At 45.0% G+C, this 16,554-nt stretch overlaps 1 protein-coding gene across 9 annotated transcripts in view; it reads left to right on the forward strand.

The window, feature by feature from the left end:
• Positions 1 to 16,554, forward strand: part of LOC122544349 (guanine nucleotide-binding protein G(I)/G(S)/G(T) subunit beta-2) — a 171,047-nt gene that overhangs the window by 131,289 nt on the left and 23,204 nt on the right. For 6 of the 9 annotated variants that reach the window (XM_043683563.1, XM_043683560.1, XM_043683562.1 and 3 more), the window contains 3 exons: positions 6,331 to 6,442; positions 11,998 to 12,036; positions 15,342 to 15,448. In XM_043683563.1, the coding sequence (XP_043539498.1) occupies positions 6,386 to 6,442; positions 11,998 to 12,036; positions 15,342 to 15,448 (203 nt within the window). In that variant the 5' untranslated portion in view covers positions 6,331 to 6,385. The other 3 variants (XM_043683566.1, XM_043683565.1, XM_043683567.1) reach the window with 3 other exon arrangements.

Raw genomic sequence — 16,554 nt, forward strand, 5'->3', positions numbered from 1 at the left:
GTGACCAGTGGTGTCCTGCAGGGATCTGTTCTTGGGCCTCTCGCTGCTTTCTGTAGTTTTTATAAATGACTTGGATGAAGACGTGGAGGGGTGAGTTAGTAAGTTTGCCGATGATACAAAGGTGGGTGGTGTCGTAGATATAGTGTAGAGGGCAGTTGTAGGCTACAACAAGACATGGACAGGATGCAGAGCTGGGCTGAGAAGTGGCAGATGGAGTTCAACCTGGATAAATGCGAAGTGATTCATTTTGGAAGATGGAATTTGAATGCTGAATACAGGGTTAAAGGCAGGATTCTTGGCAGTGTGAAGGAACAGTGGGGTCTTGGGGTCCACGTCCATAGACCCCTCAAAGTTGCTACCCAAGTTGATAGGATTGTTAAGAAGGCGTATGGTGTTTTAGCTTTCATTAACAGGGGGATTGAGTTTAAGAGGCACAAGGTTTTGCTGCAGCTCTGTAAAACCCTGGTTAGACCACACTTGGAATATTGTGTCTAGTTCTAGCTGCCTAATTGTCAGAAGGATGTGGATGCTTTAGAGAGGGTGCAGAGGAGATTTACCAGGATGCTGCCTGGATTGGAGGGCTTGTCTTATGAAGAGAGGTTGAGTGAGCTGGGGCTTTCCACACAGGAGAGGAGGAGGAAGAGAGGTGACTTGATAGAGGTGTACAAGGTAATGAGAGGCGTAGATAGCCAGAGACATTTCACCAGGGCCGTCACAAGGGGTCATAACTTTCAGGTGATTGGTGAAAGGTATAGCGGAGATGGTCAGAGGTCGGTTCTTTATGAAGAGAGTGGTGGGTGCGTGGATTGTACTGCCTGTGGTGGTAATAGAGTCAGAGTCATTAGGGCAATTGCTGGACAGCACATGGACAGCAGTAAATTGAGGGGTGTGTAGGTTAGGTTGATCTTAATCTAAGATAAATGCTCAGCACAAGATTGTGGGCCGAAGGGCCTATACTGTGCTGTACTGACCTATTTTCTATTATTGCTCTATTTGTACATGTTCCTCGTATTTGTTATTTAATAGCCTTTCCTACGGAGTGGCTCATATCTGGGTGGGTCTCTACACTCCCAAAGTCATTTTTTCCTTGCTGGTTTTGCCTTTGCCCAAATGGACTCTGCATCATCCGAGCCTAGGTTAAGTTTTTTTTTCTTGAGATCCTTACACACTTGATGCAAATGCAACACACCAACTTCTGTGAACAACCAAAATGTCATTAAGCATAGTACTGTACAAACTTTCTGGAGGAACTTTGAACACACCTCGCAGGGCTTGCAGAGTCGTGTCAAAGCTCTCCCTGAACAAAGGAAACAGTCCTTCCTTTATACAAAATCTTTACATCACAGGTCAGTAATGCCCACAAGACAAACCTCCAGTCACTCCCCCAACAGTCACATGCCACTCAAGATACAATGCAGTGACCTGACCATCTCCAGAAACAGTATAATGCCAATCATCTCTTAATGGTCAAATCTGTTGCAAATCGTTTATTTTTAACTACAGAGAGTAGCCAGAATTCCAAATATAATGTCCTCATTGATTTCTGAATAGGAGATGATGACAATGTAACTGGCTCTGAAAGGCAAGGAAATGGTCATGTGAATGGCTCTGAATAATAGGAGATGATAATGGAAATTCCTTTCAAGCTGCCTGTAAGTCAGAGGCATCTCACTCTAGCCTCAGGACATCCAGTTTCCTGCAGGTCAGCAGAGCAAGTTACCTCTTCAATATCTCAAGATCATCTCTCACAGCAAAGCTCAATGTGCAACCTTTTGGCTTTATGACACTATGGTTCCCTGCAGGCAGTCTACTAGCTGGAGTTAAAGTTCCTGCTTCATCTGCCTACCCTGTGGTACAGTGTCATCTTTATGACTGCTGTTGATATTAGCAGTCATCAGCTTACCTACCATTTGCATCTGGACACAAAGTCCAAATATTGAGTTTGGCCTTGCGAGAGAGTAACAGAGGAGCAAGTGAGGACTGCAGATGCTGGAGATCAGAGCTGAAAATGTGTTGCTGGAAAAGCGCAGCAGGTCAGGCAGCATCAAAGGAGTAGGAGAATTGACGTTTCGGGTATGAGCCCTTCAGGAATGAGGAGGGTGTGCCCAGCAGGCTAAGATAAAAGGTAGGGAGAAGGGACTTGAGGGAGGGGTGTTGGGAATGCGATAGGTGGAAGGAGGTTAAGGTGAGGGAGATAGGCCGGAGAGGGGGTGGGGGCGGAGAGGTCGGGAAGAAGATTGCAGGTCAAGAAGGCGGTGCTGAGGCCGAGGGTTGGGACTGAGAAACGGTGGGGGGAGAGGAAATGAGGAAGCTGGAGAAATCTGCATTCATCCCTTGTGGTTGGAGGGTTCCTAGGCGGAAGATGAGGCGCTCTTCCTCCAGGCGTCGTGTTGCCATGGTCTGGCATGATGGATTTGTTAGTGCAGTCCTCTGCTATCAAAACCTGAATAAGGTATTTTTCATGGTTTAATTAATGGCAACTTCCTAAGGATTCTGAAATAACAACAAAATGTTGCTGAGAGACTTGTATCTTGCAGCTTCTGGAGAAAGATAGAGATATATTGGACTGTCTCAACCTTAAACTTTGCTCCCTCCACAGCTGCTGAATTTCTCTAGCACTTCCTGTTTTTACTTTAGATCTTCAACATCTGCAGTAGTGTGCTTTTTATTTGAGTTCAGCTAACAATGCAGACCTACACTGGGGAAAGCAATTGAGTGAGTGTTTCACTGAACTGTCTCTGAGCCTGAGGGCTGCGCCGATCCTTGCTGTAACTCTCCCCATATTTGATGCTTTTTGTGATTGGCCTTGCCTGGAGTTCCTATCGATTCCTTATCTTCGAATGGGGCTGTTGGTTGCCGGTTTCTTGAACCTCCTGACCTTATTTGTTTCTCCCCTTGGTCTTTTATACCTAGAATGAGATGAGACTTGTTAGGAATGCACACCAGCTAGGATTGGTTAAGCCAGATGGCCCTTCTCTATGTTATACCTTCTTAGTATATGAAATACCAACAGTTTGCATTTAAGTAGCACCGTGAGCATGTTAGCACTGCTGTGAAGCACCTTGGGAGCATTCTATCAAACAAGATTGCACATTGGCCCCAATGAGACTTTAGGACATAGTGTCCAGAAGTCAGTAGCAAGAGGAGTAAATCCCACTGCTCTGAACATACAACTGTGGAACTTTGGGATGACCAGGAGACTAGCATTGGAGAAGCAATTGACCCGGGTTCAATTCCCGCCTCAGGCAACTGTCTGTGTGGAGTTTGCACATTCTCCCCGTGTCTGCGTGGGTTTCCTCCGGGTGCTCCAGTTTCCTCCCACAGTCCAAAAATGTGCAGGTCAGGGTGAATTGGCCCCGCTAAATTGCCCCATAGTGTTAGGTGTAGGGGTAAATGTAGGGGAATGGGTTTGGGTGGGTTACTCTTCAGAGGCTCGGTGTGGACCTGTTGGGCCGAAGGGCCTGTTTCCACACTGTAAGTAATCTAAAAACAAAAAAAAGCCTGGAGGTTTGGAGGACTGGAGAAGATTACGTGACAGGGAGGGTGTGAGGCCATGAAAGAATTTGAAAGCAAGAAGGAAAATTTTCAGAATGTTTGACACTAGCTTCTCATCACCAATAAGCATTTCATGGGTGAAGCAGATTTGGCCCAGGCTGCGATGCAGATCGCTATGTTAGTGTATAATGTTTTACCTTCACCCATTACCTGTACGTGACTAAAACAATGTGTATCATTGTTCCAGCCATAATTTGTCTCGCCTGTTCACCATTTCTCCACGAAATTCTATCTGGCTCCCTTCCTTTCTGATTGGTATTTGTATGTATGTCTGCCTGGCACCTTCCAACTCCAATGTTGGAACTGCGTTCAGGAGAGCATCTCGTTCATTTCCTCCATTGCTGACTTTGTTGAGCATTGTCAGCATTTTGTTTCTGTAATTTTCCCAGTGTCGACAGTAATTTAAAAAAAAAATAATTTGTTTGAAGTTCCACCCACAGGCAATGAACAGTTCCTGTTTATGGTGAACACACTTTCAAGCATATGCAATCCTCATTGAAATCCCTCTAGAATTTGTCCCTATTGAGGTGGGTTACAAGCCCCTCCTCTGAACTACTACATCGGAGATTACTCTCATTCCCCCCAAATGGGTTAATAAGTTGTCGAGGCGCTGATGGCTTTTGGAACAAGTGGTTTTGTATCAGCCCCCTAAGGCCTTCCTTGAAATAAAATGAGTGGTTGCATTCTCTATTAATAGCCAACAGTTGGACATTACTTTCAGAAAGGGTCTGGCTGAGGCCCACAAATATGCTTGGTATTTTCTGCATGTTGCTTGCTCATTGACGTAATGCTGTGATTTAATTGTCATGTTTGGGTTTCTGTTGGCCTGCTACTCAAATGTGAAACAGTGTCTGTTCTCCCATCAAGTCTTTCAGCCTCCCTTTTCATTTAAATTTCTGCTCTTTTCGTTGTCACTCATGGGAGTTTGGGGGCTATATATAGTGGTGTGCTGACTTGAATGTGTGAAAAGGCTTCGGATGTTTCACTTACCCAGCCTAAAATTGGCTCATTTGTGCCTCACGTGAAGGAATTGGAAATGTTTTGAATTTGCAGCCTAATTAAGTTGCAATTTTTTTTTTCCCACCGCAATGAAGATATTCTAAAGTTGTCTCAAATGCTCCCATGACTGTTGCAACAGCTCCAATGCAGAATCTTTTACGTCATCCCTACTTTGCTGTTTTTAACCTTCATTCTTGAGAGTATCTATGGCTGAACAAGTTTTGGGCTGAATATTTTGTGTGCGTTTGCTTTGTGGCCTCTGTTGCAGTGCATCCTTCTCCGCCCCTGGAAGATGGGGATGGTTTTCTGCAAATTCAGCTGAAAACGGGAAAAACAGGTGAATTAGTGTTTAAGTACACCGACAGATGGTTTCCTGCTGTGCCTTGGCATTCGCTTTCAGCTCCCCTCCCAGCCCACCTCAAAAAAAAACTCGCGCAGGATGCTCGCAACAGTACTTCAACCCTCTTGGTTGTTCTCAGTCAGATTTCAACAAAGGAGGTTAATTCTGCAGGAGGTTCAATTCCAGATCTGTTGAAATTCCATTCTATCTGGAGAGCGTTTGTTTGAGGTTGCAGGTGAAATGCTGATGGCTGTAGGTCTGTTGCACGGCGGTGCACAGCATTGGGTTCAAACTGCACAATAGGTGAGGAACAAGCTCCAAAACTTCACTTCAACATCACTTCCCCTGGGGCTGTGCGACTCCACCCAGTTCAGATGCTTTCGTTTTATGAGCGGTGTTCCTCTCGCTTAATGTAAATTTATATCAAAGTGCTCCCTTTTTTTTCCTTATGGTTGAAAAAGGAATCGAAAAATAGCCGTTTTATTTCTGGATTCACACTTTCGACTGAGTGCAAGATGGTCTGTACGTCGGGAGGAAGAGTGTGTGTGTGAGAGAGTAACTGTGTCATATGTAAACACTTCCTGTGCTGATCAATTAGCTTACAATTCCTGTTGTAAAAGTCAGCCGGGACCGTTGCAGAGGGAGCAGCTGTTCTGCTGAAGCAGCCTGTTGATTCAGTCCAGATCTGGGTTTCGTTTTTTGTCGAAAGGGAGCGGCTGTTTTTAAGTGTCTTTTTAAAAAGTAGGAAGTGGACCATACTACTTAGGGTGGTGCCCGTCAGCTCCTTGATAGCTGTACCTCCTGTTAGCCCTGGCTCCACGGGTCGCAGGCTCTCTTCTGGGTCACTGGTTTGTGGCATCGAGTCCCAGTCCAAATCCACATTCCTACTGAGGGTGTTGCATTGTCGGAAGTGCTATTTCTGGGTGAAATTTCAAATTGTAGCCCCATATGTACCTTTTGAGTGGAGTTCAAAAGGTCCCTGGCAGTGCTGGTAGAAGAAGCATTTGGTGTAAATTCTGTTGTAGTTCAGATACAATGTGTTCAGGTCATGGACATAAACTGGTGATTCACATGAGCTTCTGTGAATGGGAATTGACTAAAACCTGATTAAACGTTTGGAGATGCATGTTTGCAATCTGTATTTCTGTCAATAAAGGCTGATGAGATTTGGGTACACTTTCACCCCAGCTTTCTGGAATAAAATTCTGGAACAACTTCCCATGTGCAAGTTAGCTGCTGCATTTCCTATGTTATAACAGAAACACACTTCATTGGCTACGAAGTGCTTTAAGGTGTCTTGAGATGATGTAAGATGCCACAGAAATGAAAGCTTTCACTGGTTAACGTAAAGCTCTGCTGCTGTGAGTTCGGCGTCCCTTCTTGTGCTCGGACGGGTGCTAATCTGCATTTTTCTTTTGGTTTCCTGTTCTTGACAGGTTTCTGATTGGCCGAGTCGAAGTGGGCTAGAGGTGTTAGCTTTGACCGGAGACCATGAGTGAGCTCGAGCAGTTGCGCCAAGAGGCAGAGCAGCTACGGAGCCAAATACGGGTGAGCAAACCAAGAATATAAAGTGTTTTATTGGGAGCTGGCCGAAGCGCTGAGCTGTGAAACCATCATCAATTGTTACACCCCTTCGAAAGTCATTTACTTGACTAATGAGAGGGGCTACTGCTTGCACCTTTGCCTTTCCTCCCCCCTCCTGAAGAAGGGAGGGAGTTGGCAGACGAGGCAGGGAGTGGAATATTAATGGAGAAGTCGGGCAGGCATGTTGGGAACACCTACTGTTGAAGGCAATAGGCACTGAGCAAGCTGCAGGATGAAAGTGGTATCCCACAGTGTCAGATGTCTTGATTTTAAACCTGCAGTGCCAGAACCTAAATGTTCCCTGGCATTGTCAATCAAGTCTGGAATTAAAGACAGCTCGAAATTTTTGAAGAGTAGCAGCTATTCTTTTTTTATGGCGTTTCATTGTCTCAAAATATTACCATGTACTTTAAATTTACTCACCTTAAAAAGTCATTGGGAAGAATACCACGATCTCCTCCTGATCAATGCTTTGCAAAGTGCAGTGCTGGCTAAGTGTGGTATGAATGCCACTCATTCAGTGATGGACCCAGCCCAGAGTGGCACAGAGCAGTAATAACTCAGAATCAAATGAATTAGACTGTGTTTTTTCCCTCTGTCCCTGTGGGGATTGAGTCCACAGCTCAGATCCATACACAGTCTTGCCTGGAGTTTCATTCACTAATATTGTTGGATGTCAGCCATGGCTCAGTGTGTCAGCCCGCTTGAGTCGAAGGTTCCAAGTTTTGTCTCGCTTGAGCATTGAAATCTAGTCTGACATACACTGACCATCCCTCCCCAACAAAAAAAAAAATCATACTGAAGGAGCGCTGTACTGTCTGAGAGGCCGTCTAGAGGGTGAGATGTTAAACTAGAAGACCTCATGCACAACACATGTGGAGGTAAAAGAAACCATGGATCTAGGTATTGCTCCCTGGTGTCTGAAGGCTGAAATTCATCCTTCAATTAGCATAAAGAAAGCCAAGCGTCTGGTTCTTTATCACATTGCAATTGGTATAAACATGCTTCAGAATTGCTTCATTGGCAGTGACATACAATTGTGGAAGAACTCTTGTATAAATGCTCTTTTTTTTTACAGGCATAAGTAGAAAGTTACTTTGAAGGACAGGAGCTCCTTGCTGTTGACAGCAACAGAGGCAACTTGACTTAGATCTATTCCCTACCAGGGCCTTGTGTGCATATGAATGTATCAAAAGGAGCAGATGTAGGACACTTGGTCCCTTGAATCTGCTTTGACATTTCAGAAGATCATGGTTGATTTTTGTTTGTGGTTTGAATTCCACATTCAGATCTGCCCTAACAATCTTTAGATTGCATTACTCTACTGCAATCTATCTACCACTGCCTTAAAAAATGTTCTAGAACCTTATCAGACAAGAGGCTGGAAGAACACAGCATGCCAGGCAGCATCAGGAGGTGGAGAAGTCAGCGTTTCGGGTGTAACCCTTCTTCATGACTAGGGGCGGGTGTAGGGCGGGCTGCAGATAAAGGGGAAGGTGGGTACGGTGAAGACAGGTAGACTGTACAATCTAGTTGGTCAATGGGAAGAATGAATCCTGGCAGGGAGGAGAAGGAGCTGGAAAGGGGTTTGGGGATTGGAGAAGAAGGTGATTTGAAATTGGAGAACTCCATGTTGAGTCCTCTGGGCTGTAGGGTGCAAAGATGGAAGATAAGGTATTGTTCCTCCAAATAGGTGCTGTAGTTTGTTTTGGCAATGGAGGAGGCCAAGGGTGGTCGTGTCAGAAAGGGAGCAGTTGGGGGAATTAAAATGGTCAGCCCCTGCGGACCTGGCTGAGATGCTAGGTGAGCTGTTCCCTACGTTAACGTTCAGTGTCCCCCGATGTAGAGAAGGCCACATTGGGAGCACCCATTGCAGTAAGCTTGGTTGGAGGAGAGGCAGGTGAACCTCTGTCTCACCTGGAAGGACTGTCTGGGGCCTTGGATGGAGGTGACTGAAGTGGTGTACTGGCAGGTTTTGCATTTTTTTTTTCCCCCCCTTGCCTTGTGTTGGGAGGGGAGGGGTTTAGAATGGGGAAGGTGCGGCAGAGGGCTGTCTGGGTGACAGAGGGAGGAAAGGCATGTTGTTGATTTCATTTGGATCCCAGCATCTGCAGCTTTTTCCTCAGTTGACTTCTCCACCTGGTGATGCCTGGTGTGTTGTGTTCTTCCAGCCCTCTGCCTGTCTACTTTTGGATTTCAGCATCTGCAGTTCTGTCGTCATCAAAACCCTGCTCAAGCAGATTTGCAAAGTCTCAACCTTCTGAGAGAAAAGGATTCTCCTTGTTACTGTCCTTTAAAAGGCCACCCCTAATTTAAAAACAATGCCTCTTCGATCTGAACTCGTGCCCGAGAGGAAATATCCTTTCTTCATCCAACTTGTCAAGACCATTCACTATCTTCATATAAAAACCGAAAGAACTACAGGTGCTGTAAATCCGAAACAAAAACTGAAGTTGCTGGAAAAGCTCAGCAGGTCTGGCAGCATCTGTGAAGCAATATCAAAGTTAACCTTTCAGGTTCAGTGACCCTTCATCAGAACTCCATACGTGCTGAGCTCTTCCAGGTCTTTATATGTTTGAGGACTGGGTTGCAAGAATTACTTTCCCCACACTTAAAGTTTCAACCACTGAAGATAAATGTTTTAATGTCACAAGAAAAACTAATTTGAAATGCTGCGAATGTGCCTTCAGCCAGATGTCATGCTGTGGTGCTGTTCCTGTAGCTATTAGGAACCAGAGATGGTCTTTTGCTCCTTCTAGCGTGTTCTGAGACTGTAGCTGATCTGCGACTTAGTGCTGTTTATACTTCTCTGTCTCATTTCTCTCAACATCCCAGGTTAACAGTCTATCAATCTGACATATAAAATTGAGTTGATTTAGCTGAAACAAGTTCCATACACTCTTTAAAATAAAAGCATGCATTCCTGGAATGTGGGTGTCATTGGTAAAGTTATCCCTAATTAACCTTGAGATGATTTGGAAATGCTGGTGTTGGACTGGGGTGTACAAAGTTTAAAAAATCACAACACCAGGCTATAGTCCAACAGGTTTAATTGGCAGCACTAGCTCCTTCAGGTGGGTGTGGAGTATAAGATCATGAGACGCAGGATTTATAGCAAAGGTTGACAGTGTGATGTAACTGAAATTATATATTGAAAAAGCCTGGATTGTTTTAAGACTCATCTTTAAGACTTGAACATGTTTATTTCAGTTCGTTCATATGTAAATCGGAGAAATTTTTAAAAGTTGCAATCTCAAGTGAACTTTAACAATTGGTGTCATGTCGGTCCAGATAATGTATTGAAGGTGTTAGCTCCCTGTGTGAGACTGTCTGTCTGTGCTACAATGGTCAGACTGATTCTAATCTAACAACCAGATTTACAGAAACTTACATGGATTCATGCAGTTTTTGAGCAAAATAAAATGGAATTCTGCAAGTACAAATTCACCCCACAAACGTGTGTGTGTGTGTGTCCATGTGGTTTTGTGTGTGCTCTAAGACATGGTACATTTGCGAGACTGAGCAGAGGCTACGACATCAGATGAATGGACACCGCACAGAATCGACAGACAGGAGTGTTCCCTCCCAGTTGGAGAGCACTTCAGCGTTCCAGGACATTCAACCTCAGACCTTTGGGTGACCGTCCTTCAAGGCGAAGTTCGGGCAATTTGCATTGTTACCTGTTCTGTACAGATGCTGATAGCCAAGTTCGGTACCCATGGGGATGGCCTCAACCGGGACCTTGGGTTCATATCCCACTACAGGTGACCCCACTGCACTACACATACACAGATGTGCACGTGCGCAAGCTCCCACACTCTCATGTACCTGCTCACAGAATTATTACCCTTTAGACAAACGCGCGCACATTCTCACAGACACTCGTAACCCACCCACGTGTGTGCATGTGCATGCATACATATAAGTTTTTTTTTGTGAGGGGAATTTGTACTTGCAGAATTCCATTTTATTTTGCTCAAAAACTACATGAATCCAAGTAAGATTCTGTAAATCCATTTTTTAGATTAGAATCAGTCTGAACATTGTGGTACAGACAGTCTCTCACACAGGGCACCTCACACCTTCAATGCATTATCTGGGCCGACGTGACACTGTTAGCATTCACTTGAGAATGTAACTTTAAAAATGGTCTGCGATTTATATATGAAAGAACTGAAACCAACATGCTCATTCTAAAAGATGAGTGATTTTACAAATAATCCAGGTCTTTTTCAATACATAATTTCACTTACGTTACACTGTAAACGTTTGCTATAAATTCTGTCTTATGATCTCATACTCCACAACCACCTGATGAAGGAGCAGTGCTCCGAAAGCTAATGCTTCCAAATAAACCTGTTGGATATCACCTAATGTTGTGAATTTTAACTTTGTACCCCTTGCGAAGCTGCTTTCTTGAATAGCTGCAATCCATGTGGTGTAGGGATTCTTATCGTGCTATTAGGGAATGAATTCCAGGACTTTGAGCCAGAGACAGTGAGGAAAGAACAATACAGGATGGTGAGTGGCTTGAAGGAAGACTCCTACCATTCTGTGGGAGTTTTTCCAAATTTCACTCCTGGATGTAATTTGAGTCTGTGCTCACCATCGCCAAACCATTACCACCCAATGTCTGGAGGAAGAATGCCTCATCTTTCACCTTGGGACCCTGCAACCATACAGGGTCGATGTGGATTTCAACAGTTTCCTTATTTCCCCTCCCCCCACATTATCCCAGTCCCAAGCCTCCAACTCGACACTGCCCTCCTGACCTGTCTTTCTGCTCCACTCTCCTCTCTGACCTATCATCTTCTTCCCCCCCCCCCCACTTCACCCCTCTCCCATTTATCTCTCAGCAACCCACGGCCCAAAAACCTCATTCCTGATGAAGGGCCCGAAATGTCGATTCTCCTGTTGCTCGGATGCTGCCTGATCGGCTGTGCTTTTCCAGCACCAGACACTCAATTCTGTAGTTTCTCCAGATTTTCTTCATTGCTTTGTGATGGCCTTAAATGCTTGAAAACTTTAATCAATGACCCCTTCAACCACCTAAAGTATTGGAATGGCACCCCTAGTTTGTATAGTTATGCTCAGAATTTCCACCTTAGAGTCCAGGTGGTGCTGTTTGGAGAAGTCTCCACTACTTCAAGGCCAAAATATCCTTCAAATTGATTACAAGATGCACTGACCCAAGCTGAATCTCTACTGATGACCTTACTTGGCTGTTCAGTGGAAAAGATGGGTGTGCTTATCAAGTGAAGTGAAGACTGGATGCTCCCAGCTTTTGAATCACTGAATGCTTTCCTTTTTGAAAGGCTGGCTTCAAATTTACTTCATCATTGCCCACGTTTCAATGGACAATCGGATTGGAGCAGTGTAAAACTGTTCTCTGTGGGGAATGCTAAATATAGTTTTTATTTCAAATTGAGGGCTGATGTTTGATGGTACGGCGAAAGGTACGATGAGCCGGCGCTGACTTGGCCTCGTCCCTTTTTTAACTGTAACTTTGTTTGTTTCAGGATGCCAGGAAAGCATGTGGGGACTCCACACTGACCCAGGTGAGTGCTTTAACTGATCTGCGAGCAAAATGGACAGCTTTTCTTCCATCCTGGTCTGCCCTCAGTTTTTTTTTTGGGTTGATTTGAGATATCTATGCAACAAGATGTTGCAGCAAATTCGGGGGTTAATTGCACAGACCGCCGCAGTCCAGTCTAAATTCGTCAAGGCTGAGTTATGATGTGGAGGAGCCGATTGGACTGGGGTGTACAAAGGATAAAAGCCACACGATGCCAGGTTATAGTCCCAACAGGTTTAATTGGAAGTACTAGCTTTCGGAGCGTCGCTCCTTCATCTGATTGGAGGTAGTTGTGATGAAAGCTAGTGCTTCTAAATAAATCTGTTGGACTATAACCTGGTGTTGTGTGGGTTTTAACTAAGGCTGAGGTAGTTAGACAAAAGAGCAGAGGGTATGGAGAGAAGGCAGGAACATGGAGTTGAGATGCCAAACTGAGCAACTGTGGTCCTATTCAATGGTGAAGCATCCTATTACTAGCAATGTGAGTTATAGGAGCAGAATTAGGCCATTCGACCCATTGAGTCTGCTCTGCTATTTGATTGTGTTTCTCAACCCATTCTCTTGCCTTCTGACTGTAACCCTTGTTTCCCTTGCTGATCTCTATCTCTATCTTATATACGCATTGACTTGGCCTCCCAGCCCATTGCGAATTCCACAGATTCGCCACCCCCTGGCTGTAGAAATTCCTCCTCAAACCAGTTCTAAAGGGGTTGTCCCTACACTCGGAGGCTGTGCCTTCGGATCCTAGTCACTCCTACAAGTGGAAGCATCTTCGCCAAGTTCACTTTTTCCAGGAGTCTCTGTATTCTGTAAGTTTTCAATCAGATTCCGCCACCCCTTATCTTTCTAACTCTATTGAGTACAGAACCAGAGTCCTCAAGTGCTCTTCCTATGACAAGATTCGGAGATGCCGGTGTTGGACTGGGGTGTACAAAGTTAAAAATCGCACTACACCAGGTTGTAGTCCAACAGGTTTAATTGGAAGCACTAGCTTTCGGAGCGATGCTCCTTCATCAGGTGATTGTTGAAGGAGCGTCGCTCCGAAAGATGGTGCTTCCAATTAAACCTGTTGGACTATAACCTGGTGTTGTGTGATTTTTAACTTCCTATGACACGGTCTTCATCCATGGGATCATTCTTGTAAATCTCCTCTGGACCCTCTCCAAGGCCAGTATATCATTTATTAGATACAGGACTCAAAACGGCCCACGTATGATCATGACTGGTCATATAGCTCAATTTCACTTTCATGTACTATTATAGGAATAACTCTCCAGTCTAATGACAAGGTCTTGGTCTTGAATACATGCGACGCTGGGCAATATCCAACTCTCTGGAGAGAATTCCAAAGATTTTAAACTCTGAAGGAGTTTCTTGCTCAACTCCTTCTTAAATTTTTAGCCGGGGTCGTAACCTGCTGTACCCCCGAGACTTTTGTTCGTCAACTCTATTGGAAACTTTGCCAATTAAAAATAATTTTTCACTCTTGATGGTATTGCTTCACAGGATCACATAAATAATGGTTGAAGCAATTGTTTTTGATCCTTGCTCCGGCTACCAATTCCTTCATCCTTTTCCCTGGCACTTCAGACTAAACAGGCCTGTGTGGAACCCCAGTGTCATATTAGGCTTTAAGTTGAGCTAATGGCTGCATTTTGACACCAATGTTGAGATGACTTAAGTCAACCTCTGTTATGTTACCCCAGTTTTCCCATGCTTCTGCTCATCTGCTGAAACTTTCATCCGTACCTGCATAACTGCTGGATCTGATTGTTCTAACCGGTCTCCCACAATCTATCCTTCGTAAAACGTTGATGTAATTCGAGCGAGTGTTGCCTGCGTTTTAACCGACAGCAAGTCCCATTCCTCTGTCACCTGACCAGTTCCCACTCACCTACGTTGGCTCCTGGTCGAGCAGTGTCTTCGTTTTCAGGATTTCCTTCTTGTTTTCCAACCCTTCGCCCTTCCCTATCATTTTCAAGGGTCCCTGCCCACACCACCTTCCAAGATCTGTGCTTATATAATTCAAATCTAACTTGACCATCCATTGCCCTGCCTTCAGTGGCCACGCCTTCACTAGCTTGTCCATAATTTCTGGAATTCCAACCATGCACCACACAGGCTCTCTAACCTACTTTCCTCTTTGAAGGGCTCATGCCCGAAACGTCAATTCTCCTGCTCCTCGGATGCTGCCTGACCTGCTGTGCTTTTCCAGCACCGCACTCACTCTCAACACTAATCTCTTAGTGTTCTCCCCTGCCCTTTACATCACAAATCAATACATCATTGGAGTCAGAAAACAGTCCCGATCTGCTCCGTTTGTGAGAGCCCAAGCGAACTGTTTTAGTCCAGCTTCATTTGGTGCTAATGTCACTGAACTAGTGATCCTGAGGTGCACTCAGGAGCTCAGCAAAGCTCTTGGGATGCCTGTTCAAATCCCCAGAGTTTAAGTGAAGTTAATAAATCTGGCAGGAAAGCTAGTCCCATCGATAGTGACCACGACAGTCACCATTGATTGTTATAACAAACTTACCTGGTTCACCCATGCTTTTGAGAAAGAAATCTCGTAACCTTACCCAGGCAGGCAATAGTTGCTGGCCATATGATATCCACATAGAGTCATACATGATATCCACATACATCATGGAAACACACCCTTCAGTCAAACTTGTCCACGCCGACCAGATATCTCGACCCAATCTAGTCCTATCTGCCAGCACCCGGCCCATATCCCTCCAAACCCCTTCCTATTCATATACCCATCCAAATGCTTTTTAAATGTTGCAATTGTACCAGCATGAAAGTACGCCCAACCCAGCATAGAGGAGGAATTAGACCCTGAATTTTTCTGTTCTCTACAACATAATGAAATTTTTTATTACTCAACCATCAACGGGGTTGTATAGGCTGGTTTGTAACTCAGCTTTAATGCAGCCTTCTCACTGCAGGGCCCTTGCTATTTTTCAATAACCTGCAGCATGGATTTATGTCCCCACTTTGTGTGATTTGTTGTGTGAATGTGTATTGGGAGAATTCTCTAGGGTTGAAAGGCAGGGAATAGCAACCCCTGTACATTTAATGTTCGTTGGTAACGATCTTGTGTTCAGGAGATTCCTCTTTTCATTAGAATCTGCTCCAAGTGCACACCTCTCTCAATAATGGACGTATCCCTGATCTCCGGAATAGGAAAACCAGGCAGAGTTCTCCCTTTTTGATCTCAGTCGATCCGAACATGTATCGGAACAGGGTTAACCTCTATGCATTCAATACTGTGCTTGTCTCTTATAGATTACAGCGGCCCTCGATCCAGTCGGGAGGATTCAGATGCGTACAAGGCGCACGCTGAGGGGTCACTTGGCTAAGATCTATGCTATGCATTGGGGAACCGACTCCAGGTCTGTGCAACATTCTGTGTCTGTGTAGCATGTTTAATGCAGTGGAGATTGTGTATTGGGAAGGTGGTGGCTAGTGGTGTCACTGGATTAGCAATCCAGAGATCCTGGTTTATCTTCTGTAGATATGGATTCAAACTGTGGCAAATAGTGAAGTTTGAATTCAGTAAAAAGCTAGTTTAATGACGACTGCATAACCACTGTCAATTTGTTGCAAAAGCTCATCTAATTCAGTAATGTCCTTTTTTAGAGAAGGAAATCTGCTGTCTTTGTCTCGTTTTGCAAACATACGGTGGCACAGTTACTCAGCAGTTAGCACTGCTGCCTCAGCGCCTGGGTCTAGGGTTTGATTCCAGCCTCGAGTGACTGTGTCTGTATGGTGTTCGCATGTTCTCCCTCTGTCTGTGTTGGTTTTCTTCGGGTGCACCAGTTTCTTCCCACAGTCCAAAGATGTGCAGGTTTGGTGGATTGGCCGTGGCATATGTGTGATACAGGGAAAGGGTAGGGGGCTGGGACGATCTTTGGAAGGTTGGTGCAGATGCGATGGGTCGAATGGCCTCCTTTTGCGTGCTTGAGATTCTATGATTGTGACTCCAGACACCCAGCAGTGTGGTTAACTCTTGACTGCCCTTGAGCAACTAGGGATGGACAATAAGTTCTGGCCCAGCCAGCAATATCGTCGTTCCCATGAATGAATTAACAAAAAAAAAAATCCAGAAGTGTCCTTAGCAGGTCTTTGGAGAGGATTTGACACTGAGCTTCACGGGATTTTGAGAGTTGTGTTGAAAGCTTGGTGAAGGAGGTAGGTTTTGAGGAGAGAAGAGAAAGGCAACCAAAGAGGGAATTGCAAAACTTGGAGCTCAGGCTGCTGAAGGCAGGGCTGTCGATGATTGAATGATGAAGACTGGGAATGCTTTGGAGGGCACAAGTGGAGCAGTATCGAAATATTCGAGGAGAAAGTGAGGACTGCAGATGCTGGAGATCAGAGCTGAAAATGTGTTGCTGGAAAAGCGCAGCAGTGTCAGGCAGCATCCAGGGAACAGGGGAATCGACGTTTCGGGCATGAGCCTTTCTTCAGGAATCCTGAAGAAAGGGCTCATGCCCGAAAC

This window comes from Chiloscyllium plagiosum, chromosome 48, assembly GCF_004010195.1.
Source record: "Chiloscyllium plagiosum isolate BGI_BamShark_2017 chromosome 48, ASM401019v2, whole genome shotgun sequence".
In the NCBI taxonomy this organism is placed as follows: Eukaryota; Metazoa; Chordata; class Chondrichthyes; order Orectolobiformes; family Hemiscylliidae; genus Chiloscyllium; species Chiloscyllium plagiosum.